The sequence below is a fragment of the Trichomonas vaginalis genome, chromosome IV (genome assembly GCF_026262505.1).
Source record: "Trichomonas vaginalis G3 chromosome IV, whole genome shotgun sequence".
NCBI classification, from domain to species: Eukaryota; Parabasalia; order Trichomonadida; family Trichomonadidae; genus Trichomonas; species Trichomonas vaginalis.
Window position 1 is genome coordinate 6,885,101 of NC_067206.1, and position 21,165 is coordinate 6,906,265.

General features: G+C 32.8%; 1 protein-coding gene and 2 pseudogenes across 3 annotated transcripts, besides 11 other annotated features; 2 read left to right on the plus strand and 1 right to left on the minus strand.

Moving 5' to 3' along the window:
• Positions 1-2,914: part of a mobile genetic element that runs on past the window's edge.
• On the minus strand, positions 772-1,052 carry TVAGG3_0044160 (annotated as a pseudogene). The gene has a single exon. A coding segment is annotated over exon 1 (281 nt).
• A 7,369-nt stretch (positions 2,915-10,283) lies between the features above and the next one.
• TVAGG3_0044170 lies at positions 10,284-10,849 on the plus strand (annotated as a pseudogene). The gene has a single exon. A coding segment is annotated over exon 1 (566 nt).
• A 95-nt stretch (positions 10,850-10,944) lies between these two features.
• Positions 10,945-11,369: a mobile genetic element.
• A 1,402-nt stretch (positions 11,370-12,771) lies between these two features.
• Positions 12,772-14,000: a mobile genetic element.
• Positions 13,970-14,000: a terminal%2Cinverted (terminal inverted repeat of rnd_1_family_319/TvMULE1 transposon ID:TVAGG3_0044190).
• A 2,885-nt stretch (positions 14,001-16,885) lies between these two features.
• Positions 16,886-17,092: a mobile genetic element.
• A 66-nt stretch (positions 17,093-17,158) lies between these two features.
• TVAGG3_0044210 (protein of unknown function (DUF3447)) lies at positions 17,159-17,809 on the plus strand (the record flags this gene model as incomplete). Its single annotated transcript, XM_001302369.1, has 1 exon — positions 17,159-17,809. The coding sequence occupies one exon, from the start codon at positions 17,159-17,161 to the stop codon at positions 17,807-17,809; it is 651 nt and encodes a 216-aa protein (XP_001302370.1).
• Positions 17,810-18,094: 285 nt separating this feature from the next.
• Positions 18,095-19,966: a mobile genetic element.
• Positions 18,618-18,878: a mobile genetic element.
• Positions 19,209-19,282: a mobile genetic element.
• Positions 19,967-19,996: a terminal%2Cinverted (terminal inverted repeat of MuDR-3_TvMULE3 transposon ID:TVAGG3_0044250).
• Positions 19,967-20,887: a mobile genetic element.
• Positions 20,858-20,887: a terminal%2Cinverted (terminal inverted repeat of MuDR-3_TvMULE3 transposon ID:TVAGG3_0044250).
• Positions 20,888-21,165: the final 278 nt, after the last annotated feature.

Sequence of the window (21,165 nt, forward strand, 5' to 3'; positions counted from 1 at the left end):
ACAGTCTATCCAAAACTCACGATTGAAGCCAGTTAATTTTATTAGATTATGTAGAAATGGTGAAGTTCTTGTATGACCAATGAACTCATTTTCAACGCCTTTGGCTATATTAGAGAAAAGAATAGCTTGCTTTCTATCCCAAATGTCAGGTGTTACAATCTTTGAAAATTCATTTTTCCTCGGAAGCATTGCATCATAATTGAAAACATTCTTGAAATCATCACTTGGTTCAGAGATTTGAAATCTTATACGTAATGGATTTTCTTTCTCTTTAGCGACTTCATTGAATGGTGAGAATACAACAAAGTGACAGTCATGTGTTCCATCTTCATTTCATTAAATTCAAATGAAAGTCTATAAGTGTGGGCTGACTACCTTCTTCTTTCAGTTGTGCAAGAAACTCACGTAAAGGCTGTAAAGTTTGTACTTCAATGTTGAACTTTTTCTCGAACATCTCATTAAATGAAATCATACATTGCAACAATGTTGTATCGTCTTTAAAGTATTTGTATATGTGAATTTTTTGGGCGCTTAAAGACTGTCGTCATTTTCTATCTCGACTTGAAGTATAAAGTCAACCTTTCTGAAAGCACGTGTTATATACATAGATTTTATGCCAATATATTTTTCTTTCATTTATGTTCACAATCCAGTCTGTTGGAAACTTAAACGTTACTCTGTTCCCCTTTATTTGACGTCAGGGTTTTCACTACTGAACGCAACAGATAAAGGTAATTGTCTATACATTTAGTTCCGATAAAAATAAACCATTTACTCTTTCTTCACTTCAGCTTCCTTTGCTTTTGCTTCAGCTTCTTTACCTTTTGCTCAGCTTCTTCTCTAGCTTTCTTCGCCAGCAAACGTGGGTTCTTTTGTCTTCCAGCAGCTAATGCAGCAAGTTGTTTTTCACTAAGTTTTTCTCTTTGGTCTCTCTGGCTTTTGTTCTTGTTTTTGTTCCTTCAGTTCGGTATAAATTGCTCGCGAATTTCTTTCTTCAATGCTTCAACATCTATGACCCCCTGGGTCTTGTCCGTAGGACTTGTCTGAGTCATTTGACTGCAGATAAAAAAAATAAAATTAAAACTTTTAACCGATGTAAAATGAGCTTGTCAAAATCAGAGCGAGAGTCTATTATATTAAATGACGCACAAGAGGAATACAACATCCTTTCATTTACGTAAGTCAGAGTAAAGATGTAAAATATACGTAAGAAAAAGAAGGTTCCATTAGCGAATCCAGAAAGCGACAACATTAAGGTGCATGGCACCGAGGCGCAAGCCCATATAAAACCTTCTATTTCAAACCGAAAAGTCAATAGAACCAGAAGAAAAGAAGCCAGATTGTCTCTTTCAATAACGAACCAAGAGCTTATTGCAAAGTCGTGAATTTCATTGAAAAGCAAACCCGATCAAAGAACCCTGACCCACCAGTGAAAGAAATGAGACAAAAGAGAATGACAGTTCATTGAAAATGTCAAGAAACAACTTCCACCACGAATTCCAAGAAGAAGAGTGAGAATAATGAAGTAAATAGATATTTTTATCTAGTAAATACATGCAGAACGAACAGCTAAACGAATTTACTCCAGCAGAGCATATTCATCAGATTCGCTCATATTTCGATATCATAGACAATGCAGTTCAAATTGGTGACACTAATAGAAAATATTCTGACGCAAAGATTCCTCACAACCTGGAACTGCTAAAGATAACACATTGGTAACATTTAATCTCTCACCTCCTGGTGAAAATATGTTGGACCTTTACAATACATTCATTACGTATAAAATGGAAGGTCAATTTATTGTAGATAAAGAAATTGGTTCAGGTTCCGATAAAACAAACCCACCAGGATTTTGGATTGGTTTCGATAGACGCTTTCTATGCAGTTGCTGGATATCAAATCCTGCAAATGGTCGTATCGTATATTCTCAAGACAACGCAGAGAAAGAAGCATATATAACTTCAAACTCACAAACTACCGAACAAATAAAGAAAGTAGATGTTTTCTCAAAGACTCGACATGAAGATGTATGGAGTCATTCGGGAACATGCAGAACAGGACAAATTGTTAGTGGTCCAATTACGCAGCGGAAAATCATTTGATTTTAAGCTTCGTTTAAGAATTCCTGTTAGAAAGATTCCTTCCATTAGAAGCTATTCGATTTATTCCAGCTTTTGCAGGAAACATTCAGCTTAAAGTAAAGTTCAGTAGCGACGCATTACAATGCACATCTATATCTGTAAATGATATCGTTGCTTTCAATCCAACTCTTAAAGTTGCATTTGCTTCAGATTCAAATCCACCGACAAATAAATTTGTTCCATGGAATGAACCATTCACTATGATAACAAGGCAGTAGAAGCTAGTGGAACAGTTACTATTACAACTGTAACCCAGCAACTATTTCGAATAAAGATGGATTTTAATGAATGTTTCATTCATCCAAAGTCATTCTCTTTGGACCCTAACATTTATACAGAAACTTGTAGAACATTATACAAACGAGGCTTTATGTTTTCCGTTAAAGTTATGGATTGGATTCCTATGGACGGTTCATTCTCAAAGAATACAGATAGTTCAAGTGCAACATTTACAGCAGCTTATACGCCTATTAAGTTAAAAGTATTTGGGCACTATTTAGAAAGAAAGACAACTATTATGTTAATTTTGAGAACCCTAAGTTTAAATATCTTCAGCTTTCCATGGGAGCTTATGGAAATATGCCTGCAGAACCTGAAAATATCATAGCCTGTATTTTATGAAATGGTTGCGAACGCTTGCAATACAAACAATGATATGATAGGATTTTAATGAAGATGTTATGAGGTCATTGGTGGATGAGTAGTGTGAACATAAAATGGGATAGCTATGACAACACACATTTCTTATGTGGTTTCCAACAGAATGGACTACTCTCCCTTAGAATGCATTTGTTTGCATTTGTTGTTCTTGAGCTATTGTTGTTGAAGTTGTTCTTGTAATACAATACTTTCACCAGTTGCATCTTCCAATTCGAACTTTCTGCCGTCATTGACAAATACATAGGACATAAAAAGTTTTACAGGAACAAAGTTGGTCAACTAATGTCAACGTTATACTTGCCAAAGTGTTTGGAGTTCACTAAGGTTGAAAATTCTGGCATTCGAATGAACAATAGGGCAAACCAGGCAGAGAAAGTATTGTTTAATACGCATAAGTATCTTTGGTCATAGTAGTTTCATGTCGAACATTTCGAATAGCACTTTGAACCTAAGTTTGAAACAATATATAAATAGGTGTGCTTAATGTCAATGGAATAGACATTCTTGTTATGACACCGTTTTCCTGTTATATGGAAACTGTTGGTAGTAAAAACCCAAGAAATAAGTTTTGTATTATAGCTCATATCGTTTATAGTAAACTCAGTCGGACATCCAAACATAATGAAACCTGCTCTGTTGCAGCACATGTTAACCCGTACTTAAAGTATTAAATAAGTCAACAAAACCTGTTGGTGGTATATCTGAGTAAGTATCTTCAAAGGAGTATTTTTTACCATTCACAACAATAAAGTCTTCTGGTGTCAAAAGAGCAAAACAGGCTTTAAGTCGTCATTGTGTTTAAGGTTAGTTTACAATATCGTCCTTGAGGACTTTGTAAGTTGTTGTTTATAGAATTATATGACTCGGGGTTTTTAGTCGTAATAGTATAACCATTTGTCTTCTGCCATTTACTTAGCAAATAAATTTTAATGAAATGTTGTGGTCGTCAAAATATTTTTATGACGTCTGGGAACTATACTTTAAGTTCAACGTTTCACCCTCCTTTCATAACGTATATCTTGTCAATGACATTATATGAAACACACAGCAACTAACGTCGGGTTCTTATTCTTTTGATGTTTATATCGTCTGCCTCTGTCAAAAGTTTCAATAGTTCTTTCAAAACTTCATGAGGTGCGATGCATATAGTTCACTTTTAACAGGGTTGTGTTCGACCAAGTTTAACATTATACCCAAAAGCTTGACAATCTTCTCCTGAGTTTTGAAGTTTGTCTTTCAGTTGTTTGGTAGTCGTTTCGAATATCTGCACACGAACTTAAGTCTCTGCTAACTTCAGGATATGTTGGTTCTTTTACAGGAACAATTGTTATACCATCTTCGTCTTCGTATGGTTTCCCCACTTCAACATCTCTGTCTTTGACATTGACAACAACACTTTGACTGTTTGTTTGAGTTGGTGAATTTAACTTCACATCTGCCACCGCCATTAAACCTTTTGAAACACTTACGCTTCTATTTTTCGGAATGACATTTTACTTAGAATAAAAAGATGGACGTATTCGGATATCTTATTGAATTGAAGCAGAACAAAGTTTATACTCACAAACAATACAAATACATTGACAGAATAGTTCTTTACACAAACAATGGAAAATGTTATAGAATAGCAGTCTTTGCTGAACCTAAATATTTTCATAAAGCAAAGAAAGTTGGTATAACTGAAATGGTGAAAGTTCTTGAAGCAGACAAAAATATAACTTCAAAACTTACAGATATTACTAAAGGAAAGTTTATAATACAATATTATGTCAAAACTGGCGTACTGTCAATATTTGACGGAGAAGAAGTCAGTTTCAAAGACAACTTACTGACCTGCTGCCAAAATCTGCTCGATGGAAGCTGTCGTTATGCCAATCTGAGGACCCCCCAGCAGTTTCATCGAACGAATCTTCAAAAGAGCATCTTCCGTGAAAAGTGCTATTGGTTTTGTAAACTTCTTTGCTCTCAATTCATCTGGACCGTCCTCTGTCACCAGTATATTGTATTTGTACAGTACCAACAGTTGAAATACCACCCATAAAGTCTTCTGAGTCAGCAAATGGAATGCCAAGCCAAAAGTTTGAACGGTCTCCATTTGTATATTGAGTTTTTTTGACCTCCTGTATGAGTCCATACTTTCACATATGGCATAATAGAACTTTGCATTTCAGGGTTAATGGTTGTTGTGAAGTTGTTGTTAAAGTTCATAGCATCTAATGTCAAGTTGTATGACCTCATATCCTCAACTGTAGAATATTCTTCTCTTGGATAATATTTGCCATCTATGTTTTATATGATATTTAATACCAAGGGTTGTAGAACCAAGAATAGTCATTTATAGTTCGTCTGAACAGTACAAACATAGTATCTGCATGTTTCATTGCAGTTGTTAAAGCAATATCTGTTCTTGCACTGGGTCAGCACTTTGGTTTCCAACTTCACCTGCAAAGTCTTTGACAGATATTTGGTGTATAGGGAACATAAGTGAACTGCAATATATTTGGCAGCTAAAGCATTTGAAATATCTGGGTCCAACATATAGACTGCAAGTCTGCTTTCTATTCTCTTGCATTCAAATTTTTCGCATGTGAACTTAACTGGGTCCCAAGCAGTTCCAGCAGCATTGAAATAATACTTTACTTCAGTGTTGAGGTTTGAGAAACCAAAGTCTAAGTCAACTTTGTCTTTGCAAAATTCGGCGAATGACGTTTGATTTGCTCCCTTTACGTCTGTAAGAGTGAATGGGTCTTGTGTTGGTGCAATGACTAAGTTATTTTTGCTTGGAGTAAGTTCAATAGAAATTTTTCCTGCCCAGTTTGGCAAGTATCTAAAAAACCTGAAAGATGAGGAAAGATGACAAAGGAACTCTAAGTTTCAGTTTTACTTTAGTGACAGCATTTCCATCTGAACCAGAAAGGTTAACATAAACTCCTGGAACGTTAGGGTCAAGTCTTCTTATTTCTCAATAGTTGCATACTGGTCTGTTTGTTCTCTCGCTTGTGGTTGTACTGAGTTTCTCAAAGCGAACCATTCATAGTTTGCCCATGTTACTGTTTGAACCAAGTCAGAGTTAGAATATATCTTATATCCCATGAAAACTTCTGGAGCATATTGGTATCCGACATAGAAAATTCCATTGCAACCTTTCTTGTCAGACAACTTGGCAGAAGGTTTTATTTCAATGTCTTGTTCCACGTATAAAGAATGAGTTGTCAATAGAAATAATATGAAACTGTCCGCAAGCAATATCTACTGGTTGTTGAAGAACCTTCTCCAAACTCACCTACGTTTCCATAAGAAACAGCAAGTTGTATATTCGTAAGTTCCAGGAACTATTTCTGACCTTCTAATGGCATTGTCGCATTCGTTATACATTCGGAACACATTCCGTTCATGGCATCCAAAACTGTTGGCGTTATATCTGAGCGGCGTACATATTCATATGAGTAAAAATATAGAATAGTTGGATTTTATGTCATAATAGAACCCACGTGGACCAAGCTTTACTTTCTTCCTGACTGAGTTTTTTAACTCTTCTTTTTCCTTCATTGCCCTCTGCTTGAAGTTGTTGCATCTTTGCATTATGTTCATCTAGTATGTTGCAAATTTCCCATGTCCTTTTTGCCTTTTGGCTCTGGTCGCCCATCCTCAGGTAACCTATATCCTAGAGAAGAGTTTGTCATAGTTTGTATTTGAGTCGTCGCGTATTGTTTTGCATGATCTTTCCTGAGTTTCCGGTTCAAGCTCTTCAAACAGTGCTGTCCATATGGAATATGCTCGTTTCCAATATATGTTTTTGTAGCCATTCTGGTTTTCTTTCCATGTTACCAACAATATCTTTTGTGAATGGGAAAGCTTTTACCCAATCTTTCAGTCTTGCGTCATTTATTTCTGTAGTTTGGTTTTATTTTGTCAAGGAACATGTTTTTCCAATACTAACATTTCATTTGGTACTGTCCATTTGAGTTTTCTTAAATTTCATCCCTTCTCAGTTCATTGTCTGCAAAGTAAGTTTTTATGACATTTTGTAAACTTTCATTTGCAAGGTCATGTACAATAGGTTCTCTTCCTTCGCTCTCCCTAACTTTCTTTCTAAACTCTTCACCAAATATACCATCTCTATGGTTCTGTGTAGTTCTTTGAGATAAATGTTCTAGAACGTCAGGTGTTATATATTCCATCAGCCATGTTCATTTCAATACTGGTCCAAAATATCTGCATGTTTCATATCTTTCAATGGCATTAAAGCCGCGCTTAAAATACCAGCTATATCTGGTTCACCATTGACTTCCATTGCGTCTACAACTTCTTGGAATTGTGGTTGTAAGTTTATGAACCACCTATCCGGGTTAGCTTTATGACCCATCTCATTGTAGTTCCATCGTCTGCAGAAACAAAAGTAGGTTTTGTTTCCATCTTGGTTAGGTTCTGAATGAACTTTAAACAATGTTTCATTTCTATATGTTTTCTTGAAATTTAACCTTTTATTTTCACCGAGTTCATCCGAAGATTGAACGTTAAATGCTCGTAAGTAAAAAGGGTTGTTGTTATTTGTGTACATTTTCTTCAGTACTTCCATTTCATGCTGAATATTTTCATTGGTGCTGGAGTCTTTGTATGTCGGCAAACATTTTTCGATATTCTTCTACTATGTCAGCCGAATTTTTTTTTTTGACTCTTGGAAAGATTCCATATTCTCCGCATACTCTTGTTGAGGGTCAAGATTTTTCGGCTGTTCCAAATCTTCATCTAGTTCTGTGAAGTTAGTTTCCAAAGGAGGGACTTGTTCGTTTCCTTCAGGCTCTTCTAGCTGTTGTTGCTGAACTATTTCTCATGTCTGGTTGTATTGAACTATTTCTTCCTGTGGAGTTTTCTTGTACCTCATCTGCTGGCATTTCATATATTCCGAGACCGTTTTTACAATTTCCCTATCTACGTCATCCGCATTCATAAGCTTTTTGTTCTTTCGTTCCGTCTCTATTTTTTTACGCGTTTCATGACGAAAGTTGAATTGTCATTTAGCTCTGACATCAAATATCTCGGAGTAAATTCATCCCATGTCATTTGGATGATATGCTATTAAATCATATCCCTTAGCGAGCTTGTATTTTCCAGGTTTGAGATTATATCCGTTTTGGTGCTGAGCCATAAAGCTAAATAGGTTCGGGTCAGTATTTCCATCCTTGAACTTTCCAATAGCTTCTTTATATCTGTCACTAAAGTCAACAGTATCTGGGAAACCACACTCTTCTTTAAGCATTTTTAAGAATTCTTGGTTCCTTGTTCTCTACTTCTTTTATGTCCTTGCTCTGTTTTGTGGTTGTTGTTGTGCAGGGTTTTGAACTGTTGGTTGTTGTGTTGGTTGTGGAGGTGGTTGTTGTGCTGGTTGTTGTGTTTGGTTGTTGTGTTGGTTTTGGTGCATGCCTGTGTCTATGTCCATGTGACGATGTAAATGTTTTAGGTAGTCCTGGTGCAGGTGCTTCTCTTGGAGGGTTTTGGGGTATATAAATTCCACCAGCTGGCACATATGTTCCATCTGCAGCGTAATGTCCTACCTGACTTTTCGTTCTTAAGAAAGCATTTACTAGGTCTGTTTTTGGTCTGTTGTAAACTCTTTTTCTTGACTTTTCACAACAGTTGCTCTAACGGCGTCATAGGCACTTTGAACTGCCTGTCTCGTTGCTGCATCTGTTATTTTCGTCATATTTTGTGCTACTTCTTTTAACTCTTTGTCGAAACCTTCAGACTTCAGTTTCTTTCCAGATGAGAAATCGTTCACTTGTTTCACCTTACTATGAAGAGCTTCGAAGGCGTTCTTAAAGTCAGCATTCGTTAAAGCTTCATTTGAACTGTCTTCATCCGCTTGTATTTTTGTCCTTATTGACCCTATGAGTTGGGCTGCTTTAGCGTTGGCTTGGGCATCTAACCAGTCATTGTTAGCTTTTTATATATCTGCGCTTTTCATTGCCTTTTGCATAGCCGCGTCGTTATTTTTACTTTCTTGTGCTAAGTTTTCATACTGTACGGTTTGGTTTTGCAACTGTAAAGTTTTTCTGCCTTTACATTTGCTTCAACTTCTTTTTTATACTCATCGCTATCCATATATGTCTTCAGGGCTTTTTGTTTTATCTCTTCATCTTTCAGTACTTTATATTGAGTAGTATGGTTTTTCAAATTTATAACATTTGTTCCATTTTTGCTACTTTCTGCTGCTTTTTCTGACACTTTTTTTCGCATATTCCTCTGTACTTAGTTCTTTCAGTTGTTCTTCTTTCTTCTTTTTCTCTACGTTTAACTCATTTAGTTTCTTTGTGTGTCTGTCATATTCTAGTTTCTTTTCGTTTTCACTTATTTGCTTCTGTATGTCTATGTTTGACTTTTTGACATCTGTTATTTGATTTTTGAGTGAACTCAAATTCATTTGACTTTGAGGGTTATAGGCTGTTCCGTCTGCAGCTCCACCATAGCCTGCCATTTTCGCTAAAAGTGCCGCTCTTAAACCTCCACTCTGTGCACCAATAACTCGGTTTAAAAGCATAGGGTTGCTTGACATTTGTTGCAACATAGTGGGGTCATTCAGCATTTGTTGTTGCAACTGTTGTTGTGGTGTTAGTCTTACTATTGGATGTTTCAATGCTCTCTTCCTCTTACGTATATTCTTACGTAGCTTACGTGGCATTTTAAGTGAAGTTAAAAAAGCGGTTTTTGACAGATGTTTATATGACACTTTTTGTTCAGCACAAAAAACTACTCGGTCAACGTGTTGTTAGTTTTGTAAAATAACCATCCTATCTCATTCTATAAGGGGGAAAGGCTTCTCAAAGTATACTTCCTTGGAACGCCTGTAACTTTTCCTGTGCGACGAGATAGACCCTTACTTGTCCGGACAAAGTTATACTATTTTGAGTGCTCTACAAAAAAGTCAACAGCGCCGACCTTCAAAAACCGTTGTGTAAAAAGTTTTACCGTTGGACAAAAAAGTATATATAGAAAACAAAAAACGTTTATAGTTCATTCATATTTTGAGATGGAACGGTTTTCCAACGGTAACTATTAAATAAAATAAAAAAATAGAGGGAGTCTCCGTTGACGAAAACGGTTCATCTCAAACTCTTATTTGAAAAAACAGTTTATTTTTGTCTAATGGAAGCCAACGCTGTTAACCACAATTCAAACATTAACAATTCTCAACCGCTAACCAAAGCCAAAGCCCCACAACCTCCAAGAACCGGCACAGCGGTTAGAATAACCACCAAAAAATCTAACAACGAATTAAGAGAAATTCTTCAACAAATTTGCTCTAAATATCTCAAAGACGCCGAAGAAAACACACCAACCAGACGCTACATACAATACTCAGTTCTGTGAAGTTCTGAACAAAGCAATTGCTAGTTCAATTGAACTTACTAAGACAATTCCAAATCCAATTGACTTAGCGATGTCTTAGTTCAGTATTTTCCAACATTTACTAAGCTTATAATGTTGAGAACTTTATACCAAGTTCGTCAAAATCTTCCTCGTTACATGCAACGGTCATTCGACAAGAGAATTGCTGAATTCAAGTCTTTAGTTACGGATATGACGAAGATGAATACGTTGACGAGTTCGGAGACAACTGTACAAAATGGTTTGAATGTTATACGACAACACAATTTGAATTCGACTTTCTCGAATTCAACGCAGCAACCATTCATATCATTGCTCTTTACCTTTTCCGAACAACAACAAGACCTCGCAGATGGAGATGTTGTTACTGTCGTCATGGAAACTCCTGAACAATTCGGAAAAAAGAAGTCTCTAATGCCAAATTCGTTCCAGGACATCAGCTTTTCCAACGTACAGAAGTCTTCTGTATTCCTGAACTAAGTTCTTTGTCAGGAGCGAACGCAAAGAAAGATATATATGTGTCATTCAATTACACATTATATAATGTTTTCGACCCAGAAGAAGGCTTCTTCCCAGAAGCAATGGAGGAAGAAGAAGAGGAGGAGGAAATACAAAACTCTATCCAAGAAGAGTCCTCCGAATTCACACCAGAAGACTAACAATTTTCCGAATAAAAACTTCATTTATACTAAACATCTTCGGGGCTAGAGGGCACGAAGTGCCTGGAAGCCCCACTACCTTTTTTTTTTTTTTTTTTTTATGTGAGATACATTTAATCTGTTTTTCTTTTTTTATTTTAAATAATTGAATATTTATAGTTGTTATGGGTCTTACATCATGTAAAACGAATTTTCTTAAAGTAAATTTACTTTTGCTTCAATCTTTCTTACATATTTATTAAAAAAAATTATCCAAAAAAAGATGTTTTAGAATGAAAAAAAATAGAAAAATCTTCATTTATAGTCTTTCTTGAATGTATACGTTTTGATTTTTTTCTTTTTTAAAAAATTCAATTTCTAGAAAAATCGAGAAAAAATCATTTTCTTCTATTTTTTAGGACGCCATACCCATTGAAATCTCCTCTCAGGACGCCATAAACTATTCAATTATGGTGTAAACTTCTCAAAAATTGAATAGTTTACATCAGGACGCCTTAGGACGCCAACCCTTTACGCGCCCTTTTAATCGTAATTTATGTAATACTTGATTTGGATAAATTTTACAAAAATAGAACCTATATTATATTCTTTTCAAAGATTCTTGCAAATCATCAAAAATAATTGTATTTTAAAAAACGATCAAATTATCCTTTCATTATTTTAAACTTAAATTAGTTTTTATGATTGACTAAAGCAATCATATTTATTCATCATTAAATAAACAAAAAATAATATTTGAGAGTTATTTCAAAAAAAACGCATTGAATTTATTAATTTGTCTCAATTTCAGTATTATAAATTTTTATAATTTCAATATTTTGAAATACACTTTTTAATATTTCAATATTTATGATATTTCAATGTATTAAGCGGTCTCAAATTGAGCTTCTCAAATATAAGTTGGCCTATTCAAATAATAAAATTAAATAATATTTAAAATAATAAATAAAAGTGATTGAGGTCATAGCAAAACGGCTGTTTCAGTCATTAATTCTTAAAAATAAAAAGGGTAAAAACTAAATACAATGGGTAAAATTCAATAGTGTCTGTGCTATCGTTCAATTTGCAGGTGTCTTTTGAAACCGCAAGACACATTGAATTTTTGAATAGTGTATTATGGTTTGACAGACACCAATGAAAAAAATAAAATGATATTTATTTTAAATATATAAGATCCTTATATAAAATATAAATATTTTATCGTTTTCTTTTCTTGTTTTAGAAATGTTTTTTATTGAAAAATCAATAAAACTAACTCCAAAATAAAATTTTTGATTTAAAGACACTATGATGACACCAGGCAAATCTTCCAAGACACCTATCGTCGGGAATCTAACAACCCTAGTTCAAGAATTTGTTCTTCGTTCCTCGTGAAAATACATTCTATCAGATACGAGGGAGAAAGGGTAAAGTTAGTTTGAGCGTTTATGACTACAAGCATAATGGAAGATATATACAAGCATATGATACAAACGGTAAGCGTGTTTCATTAGCTTTGTCAAAACTTACAGGTATAAACTATGACAGTGATTTTGACCTATATGAAGAAGAAAGTGAGTCAGAAGATTATGAGCTGTTATGTGAAGCACAGCAATGGGAGGAGTTGCAATACTTTTGTAAGTGAGAACATTAGTGGGAACGTTAGTGTGTACGTTAGTGAGAACGTTTATTTTTTCATGCACGTGCATTGTGTCGCGGGGAGTTGTCATGGGCAATGACCTGCGCACAATATATAACGTACAGAGAGGTGAGATGAGGTGGTTTATGTGATAAATACTTTACGTGGCAGAAATAGTTTAAGGTTATTAGAAATATTGCATCTGTGATGTAAAATATACGTTAGTGGTTTTGTAAAGTGTCAGATTGACATATCTTCGGTAAGATGGTGCGCAGTGCCACCGTACTGAAGATATGTATACTAACTATAATTGCCGGACCTTGATCGGAATAAATATTCTTGAATCTGCTTGGTGGAATAAAAGATTTCAATTTAGTGAGCATATCCTTAATTGTTATCGTATTTTCACTAACAGACCATGCAAATGCAATAGGGATAAGTCTATTATTTGGTGCAGGTGTACCAATAATGAGTAAGTTTCCTTTTTTAATACAAAATAAAAACGTTCCATCAATTTGAATTATTCCGCAAAAAGCTTGTGTTTGCATGTAAAAATGAGTTATTGGAGGAATTACAATAAATGAATAAATTTGAAAGTCTTTTGAATTTTCAAGTAATTCATCACCTTTCTTAAATGTATGCAATTCAATTTCATTGTTAACTTCTTTAACTAAAATCATTTCGCAGAATCCTTGTTCGATTTTGTTTATGATTGAAAAAATTGTTGAGAAATAATTGTAAGATTGAATTCTATCCCCTTTTGTGGTTCCTTTAAGTTTATTTACTATATTATGGAACATCGTATAAGTTGCATTGGGAATATTCAATTCTTTTGCAAAAATTTCTTTGCATTGAGGAACATTATCAGAATTTGCTAATTCATAGACTTTTTTTCCTGCTTGCAACTTAAGAATTTTTGGTATATTGTTACTCGGCTTGCATTGCTTTGCTCTATGCTCGTGTTTAATTACTGGAATGAAGAAAAGTTGACCATTTTCATGAGTCTTTACAAGCTCCATGCAAAATTGGCAGTTAGGACAACGAAACTTTTTTCCTTGCTCAAAATTTAATGGATAAAAAGAATTATATGAATCTTTTGCAATAAATATAGCAGCTTCTGTAGGATCTGTAAATTTTAATTTGCTATATCTTTCCTTGAGAATTGGAATTGGGGATTTTCAGGTATTTCCATTCTATATTTCAATTTTTTACGGGAATTCAATTCATTTTGAATTAAATCCAGCATATCAGCTCCATCTCCTTTTTCTTCATCAACAATAGCTTGGATGGATACTGATATAGTTTGATTCTCTTCCACTATTGTCGGTTCGCTTTCCGACATGAGATAAAATTGAAGGTTTAACGTACTTTTGATACTCTGAGTTAAAAAAAGATTTTCTTAACATAATTTGATTTATTGGTCCTTAAAAAATTCTGATTCAAAATTGAATTGAATCGAACGAGTTTTCCTTTTGAGTCATTTCAAATATTCATGAGAAAGAAAAAAAATTCTAGCAATTTCAAATATTTTTGATTTGATTGAATTCAAAAGTGTCACAAATATTCAATGAGAAAGAGAAAAGAGATCGAATATGTTGTTTCTGAGCGAATAGTCAAGCAATATTTCGTTAAGTACAAAGATCAGCATCCGGAAAAAAATAAATGGGTATATCAAAATGAGATTCCGCAAGAAATATTTGAAAAATATCTAGAAACGAAGAAAACAGAAAATATTGATGAAATGTTACGCTGTACTCGAATTGTTCATGTTGTTGATCAAGATAAAAAAGAATTTTATCTTGAATTTTCAAAAAAAAATCAAATTCATCACATATTAAACAAGAATCTAGATGAAGAACATCAAAAGGCTTATATAGATTATCTTGAAAGTTTACTCAAACTTGAAATAAAAAAAAAAAATTAAATTAACCCTCGTTAGGATATCGTTGCAAATAAAGATCTGTTTCTCAGAAAGATCCTGATTTTCTGATAAATATTCTGTTGTAACTTCTACAAGGTTTTAAGATATGAAAAACATTTTTGAATATTTCATCGCTATCAAATCTGCGGAAACATCTGGAATATAATTTCAAATATTTGTGAAGATTTGAATTCTCAATTGCATAATTAATTAAAAATTCATGTGAATTTAAAAAATCGGTAGATGAAATTTGCATGGGTATAAGAGGAAGTACACAATAATACCCCTGAACTACATACTCTGTAAATGAATAGTGAGGAGAAAGACTTCGCAGAATTTCAAGTGTTTTTATGAATTCTAAAGCCATCTCAGATGTTATATCGACTGCTTTATAAAATAAAACTATAAATTTGAGAAGATAAACAAAATCTTCGTTATTTATAATTGAATTCACGTCATTAAAAAAGTTGAAATAATTTGATATTAGTATATCCGAACATGGAAGAGCAGTTGCATATCCTGGGTAATATTTTAATAATTTTGTAAAGAAATTTGCAATTGCATAAGTTGAATATTGATTTTCGTACTCAATAATACTAGAAAAAATTTCTTTCTTGAGTAAAACTGCGTTTTGGAAGAATTCAACGTCAAGAATATTGTTTTTAATCAAAGCAATAAATGTATCGATGATATAGAGAGAATTGTCACTGCTGCTTATGAAACGTAATATCTCATCATATTGATCGGAAAATGTTGATAAATAAAGGTATTGTATGTTATCTAAAGCTTTAAAATGAATTAATTTTAATGAAAAAATGAAAAAAATCTGGTTAATATAATGCGATAAATATTCGAATAAATTTTCCAGTAGTATCAAATCTATTTGAAAGATATTCGAAGAAGTGATATTTTGAATTGTGAATTTTAATATTGTTTCATTTTGTGTAGATTGCTCGATAATGAAATGTATCAAAAGATTCATTGAATATGAGTCAATGGAAAAGCTTAAATCCTTAGGGATATCCAAAATAAATCTTAATAAAGAAGATTCGTCTTGAAAATTAGCTTCCGAAAGTTCTATTTCAGTCGGAGCTGGAAGATTCCGATCATTTATGAATCTCGAAACGACAGAAAATTTGTATTGTTTATATTTCATTATTCGAAATGATAAACTTCAAAATCTAAAATTTATTTTTTTACAATATATTTCATCCTATTGTCAAGGCTAAATTTTTCACCGGAAGTGTATCAAAAATTGATAAGATTTACGGTGATCTAATTATGACAATTCAATGCATCTCGTGATATAACGCAGATATAAACACAACTGATATTGCATAACTAATAATTGAGTCAAATAACTAAATTATGTGTTATATTTTACATATTTTCAATTTTGTAATAAATGGATGTTTAACACTAATTTTTTAAGGACTTCGACTTTAGCATCACATAAATATGTTATTTTCTATATTAAAACGTAATTTTGGTGGTCTTAGAATAGAAAAATATGCAATATTCGTGGAGATAATGAGGGTTCTTAAACATGTTCTTAAAAATAAATAAAATAATACAAATCTTTATTCAATCTTTTGATATTGTTGGTCCTCTCTTTGTGAAAATACTTAACTTCAAAGAGTATTATGTTTTACCTAGTGAGGACCTTAAGTTTGCAAAAACATAATAAAAGTAAAATAAAAAAGATCGGATTTATCACAAAACTTTGAGTATTATAGGATTTAATATATTTTCTTAGTAGATTATATGATTTAGTTTCTTAAAATCTAAAGTATTTCTTGAGGAAAATATAAATTGAAATTCAAAAAGTAAAAAAAATGTAAACAAATCAAATTTTAAATGGACCAAATGTTGATTTTTCATTCGTTTTCTCATTATCGAAAAAAATTTGGAAAGCTAAGAAGTCAATAACAAGTTATATAATACAACAAAACCACATCGGATATGTTTTCATCAAATAGTCTCCTAGATTTGTTATGAAATTAAAATATCATGATATTTTAAGGGCTTTTGATTTCAATATTAGAATTATTCAGTTATGTCGTGCTAATATCAATTGCTTTATACAATTAATCGTTTACAAGCTGCAAAAATCGAACAATAATTTGACTTTGTAAAAAAAGTGCGTCATTTTTATTCGTTATACTTACAAAATGTAAACATTACGAGAAACATTTACATTTGTAAATGTAACAAGTAAATACATCAGATTTAAATTGTAAATGTAGTTTATCTCTCTCATCTCCTTTTTAAAAGGTATTACATACATACGAACGCATGGGTCACTCAATAATTAGCGTGATAATAATTGAGGATAGACTGTAATCGTAATTTTATTTTTGGACTTATATTTCGACATTTTGAAGTCGCTTGAAAGTCTTGCAAATGATTAAATTTGGAAAATTTGACCTAAGTCTGCATTATTTTGATGACTTAAACAATTCTATAAATCTGTTTTCCTAAAAATTTAAAAAGATATAATTTCAATTTCCCTAAATTTATGTAATTCATATATCACCAAAATATTTGGACTGCATTTTGTTTGTCTGCACCTAATTAAAGTCTAAATACCAATTAATTTTGGAGTTGCATTGCTTTTAATGTAAAAATGCACGTTTAGAAAAAGACGATAACGATTAAATTACAAAATCGATAACGACGACGATTAAATTACAAAATCGATAACCTCTCATATTTATCTCTTGCAAAACGCATTTTTGATGATTATCATGTCAAAGATGTCAACAATGTTATGGATATTTCAATGTTGTTGTTTTATGAAGAATATATAATTATATTAGGCGAATCTGATCATTTCAAAAGATTTAATTTTAAAAATCTCGATATTCATAGAAAAAATACAATTTGCAAGGCAATTATGGATAATAGCTTAGAATCATTCATCATATTCACTGAGAGAGATGATTTTGATAAAAATCAAAGACTTGAAAGTCATTTATATCCGGATTATTATGAAGGATTTTCACTACCTGAATTGTGTTGTTACCATGGAGCAGTTGATTGTTTCAAGTTATTAAGAACAAAATTTAACTCAGAAATAACTCAAACATGTCTGCAATTTTCATTTTTAGGTGGAAATCCAGAGATCATGAGTGAATGTTTGAAATATCAAACACCAAATGAAGCATGCATGAAATGTGCAATTATTTCACACAACATTGATTTTGTTACATTCTTGATGAATGAATACAATTTAGAGATCGATTTAGATTATTGCGTAAAATATAAGAATCTTGAATCATTTTTAGTTTATTACGATCAAACTAAAGATATTGACAATTGTTTTGGTAATTCAATAAGTTTTCGTATTCCATCCCTCTATGAATATTTTCTTTCATTAGGGGCAAATATGAATTTTGCGCTCGACTGTATGTTAATTTGAGAACTGGACGTTAATGCTCTCAATTTTGAGAAGTTCGTTAACGCAATATCTCGATGAATAATCGATGAAAATTCATTTTGTCCACACTAACATACTCTACATAATATCCTTAAGTTTCTCTTAAATGATTTTTTTCAAACCCTGTCGAATTCATGGATTTTCGAATTTTTAAAATTTTTTTTCGAAATTTTTGAAAAAAAAAGTTAGATTTTCACAGAGCCATAATGGCGTAGATTTTAGAATGAAATAAAGTAGCAATAGAATGGGGTTCTACTGTAGATTTTTTAGGGCTGTACAAAATCGAGAAAAACATTGCCGTGCGGTAATATAGGGTCAAAAAAATCGCGCCTCGGCGGCTCCGCCGCCTCGGCACTATTAAGTGCGCATTATATTTAATATGTCCTTTTTTTCTTTTTTTTTCTTCTTTTCCTTTCCTTCTTCCTCTCCTTCCTCTTCTTTCCTTCTCCTTCTCTTTTTACAACAACGTCGAAGATCTTCGAATTTGATTGTTGGAAAAGCATCTATTTCAGATAAAGGATGCCTTTCTCACAGTCAACATACGAGGGTCCTGGCTGAAACGTTCTCAAAAAGCCTGAGATGGTAATTCTCTGATCACTCATAGCTGGGCAGGTAGTCATTGCTGACAATACCGGTCTTTATGCATGCACGCTTTCATGTATATGGGTTTACACTATCAATTCGCAAAGTTGTTCCGAATTCTTCCAAAATGGAAGGACCCGAAACAACTTTGCTTGTTAACGATACAGACGCATTACTTTGCATTGATACTGTGCTGAGTTGTGTAGAAAGTTTGATTAGAGTTGTTTTGTTCTGGTATCTCTCATCTTCTGATGAGAGAAATCAGAGCAACACAACTCTAATGTGTTTGTTTTCACTCATTTGTATGTAGGTTTTTAGTTCGATTGGAGCTGCTTCATAATGAGATCTCTCATCAATTGATGAGGGAGATCATAACAAAGCAGCTCTAATGTATATGCTCGTATTAACCGGGTTGTAATGCGTTGTAACGTCAGCTTGTAGTTCGTTTGGGGCCACTTCACATTGAGATGAGAAGAAATGATTAAAGGACTCTGAAAGGCTTTGGCCGTTGATGTTGTAATCGCATTACTTGGAACTAGCTGGATGCTAAGCTGTGTAGAATGTTCGATTAGAGCTGTTTTGATATGATTTTTCTCATCATAAGATTGGAGGAATCATAGCAAAACAACTCTAATGGGTTTACCATCATCTACTTGTATGTAGATGTTTGGGAAATTGTCTTGTTAATCGATTTTCGAGATGACTTTCAAATGCTATAATCAAATGACAAACAAGTCTAAGATTTCTCGACAATACATCAAATCATGATGTTTGTAAGTGCGATGAGATTAGAGTTTTTGAAGGAATGACAAGAGAAGTAGGGAAGCTCGGCATTCGCCGAGCAAATTAAAAATTAACGTATGGATTAAATTTTAAGAGGAATTCAATTTTAATTACGGGTTGTTCAAATATTGATTAATATATATTTATTAATAAGAATAAACAATTTTTGTTTTTGAATTTATTCAATTTATAGCTTTACATATAGTTTCAAAATTGTACAACTATGATTATTTCAATAAAAAATATCTTAGTTTTTCACTTCACTTTCACCCTCACTTTTTCCGTAATTCAAATTTCAACATTATGTATTTTAATTCCTTATAGTATTTTTAACATAATTAATCAAATAATAATTGGAAGTTCTGAACTCACTTTTTCCGTAATTCAAAATCAAAAATATGAATAATATATCTATTTATTATATACTAATGCTATTTTCAACTAGAAGTGAGGTACGGTAATCTTACGGATTCCCGTAACTCAATTTTACGGAAAAAGTGCAGTAAACTACTCAATTTACGGAAAAAGTGTCGTAAACTATTGATGTGGCGGTAAAATCACGGTAATTCACGGAAAGCTATATGCGAAAATTTGAAATTATACAAAATCGAGCGAAACACTTTTAAATAGGTTGTTCTCGTATTTAAAATACTATTCCCAGATTTATTGTCGTCAGAATATTTCCAAATTTTTGCCGATTTACAAAAAATGATTTACAAAGCATATTTTTTAATCTAAAAAATTCCTAAAAAAAAGGAACCGGTGTGCGGAAACGGCAAACCCAAATTTTAGCTAAAAGTGACAGGGGAAAAAAACGTTTAGTATTAAAAAAAAAGACCGATGAGAGCTTCGTTCGAAATATAGAGGGAACTGAGAATGCGCAACCATTCTCAGGGAATATTGGATGCTATTCCCGTTCCCTCTGTATGGAAAATTGAGGTTTTCAAAGGGAGTTAAAATAATATCAAATTTATACTAATTTACTTCAAAATACAAAAGTATTTGACAGCTAAAATTAGTTACTTTAGCAAGCCTATCAATACCCTTTTACGATTATTGCTACTTTTTCGAAATAAAAGTAAAAACAAATTTATACTAATTTACTTCAAAATACAAAAGTATTTGACAGCTAAAATTAGTTACTTTAGCAAGCCTATCAATACCCTTTTACGATTATTGCTACTTTTTCGAAATAAAAGTAAAAACAAATTTATACTAATTTACTTCAAAATACAAAAGTATTTGACAGCTAAAATTAGTTACTTTAGCAAACCTATCAATACCCTTTTACGATTATTGCTACTTTTTCGAAATAAAATAAATTTATTATCAAAAACCTTTTTTTTCTTAGTAAAAATAAACGAAATTTTTTACCTTATGAACTTTTGATGGAAATATGCAAATTTAAAATAATAAAGAAAGCCGCGAGCGAAGCGATCGGCTTAGTTCGAAGATTTTGATTCAAATCTTTGCTGATCTGTAATTCGCGGAAGCCGCGAGCGAATCGAGCGGCTTAGGTCTAAGATTTTGATTCAAATCTTTGCTTATATTCCTTAAATTCTTTATGAAACTCGCAACAGTTCCATAAAAAATTTTAAATTCTAAACTGTCGAAATTACCGATCGGTAATCACACCCTTCACAGGTGTGTCAGTTTTTACAGGCGTGTCACTTTTAGCTAAAATTACCCCTACTCCTTATATTTGAAATATTGCAAATGATGAATTTTTGGGGAATTTTGAATAGTCTATAAAATTTACAATCGGTTTTGTAAACTAAACAATTAATTTATGGTGAGCTCAAAATGTGATAAGAATTAATATTATTCATAAAATACCAACGAGATGAAGTGGTTAGCGGTTTTGACAACCATATTTCGTTGCTCTCCGTTGATAAGCATGGTGATGATAGTGGCGCCGTGTGTCATAAACGGAGTACATTCGTGGACATCTTTCAGGAGGCCATGAGGTCATG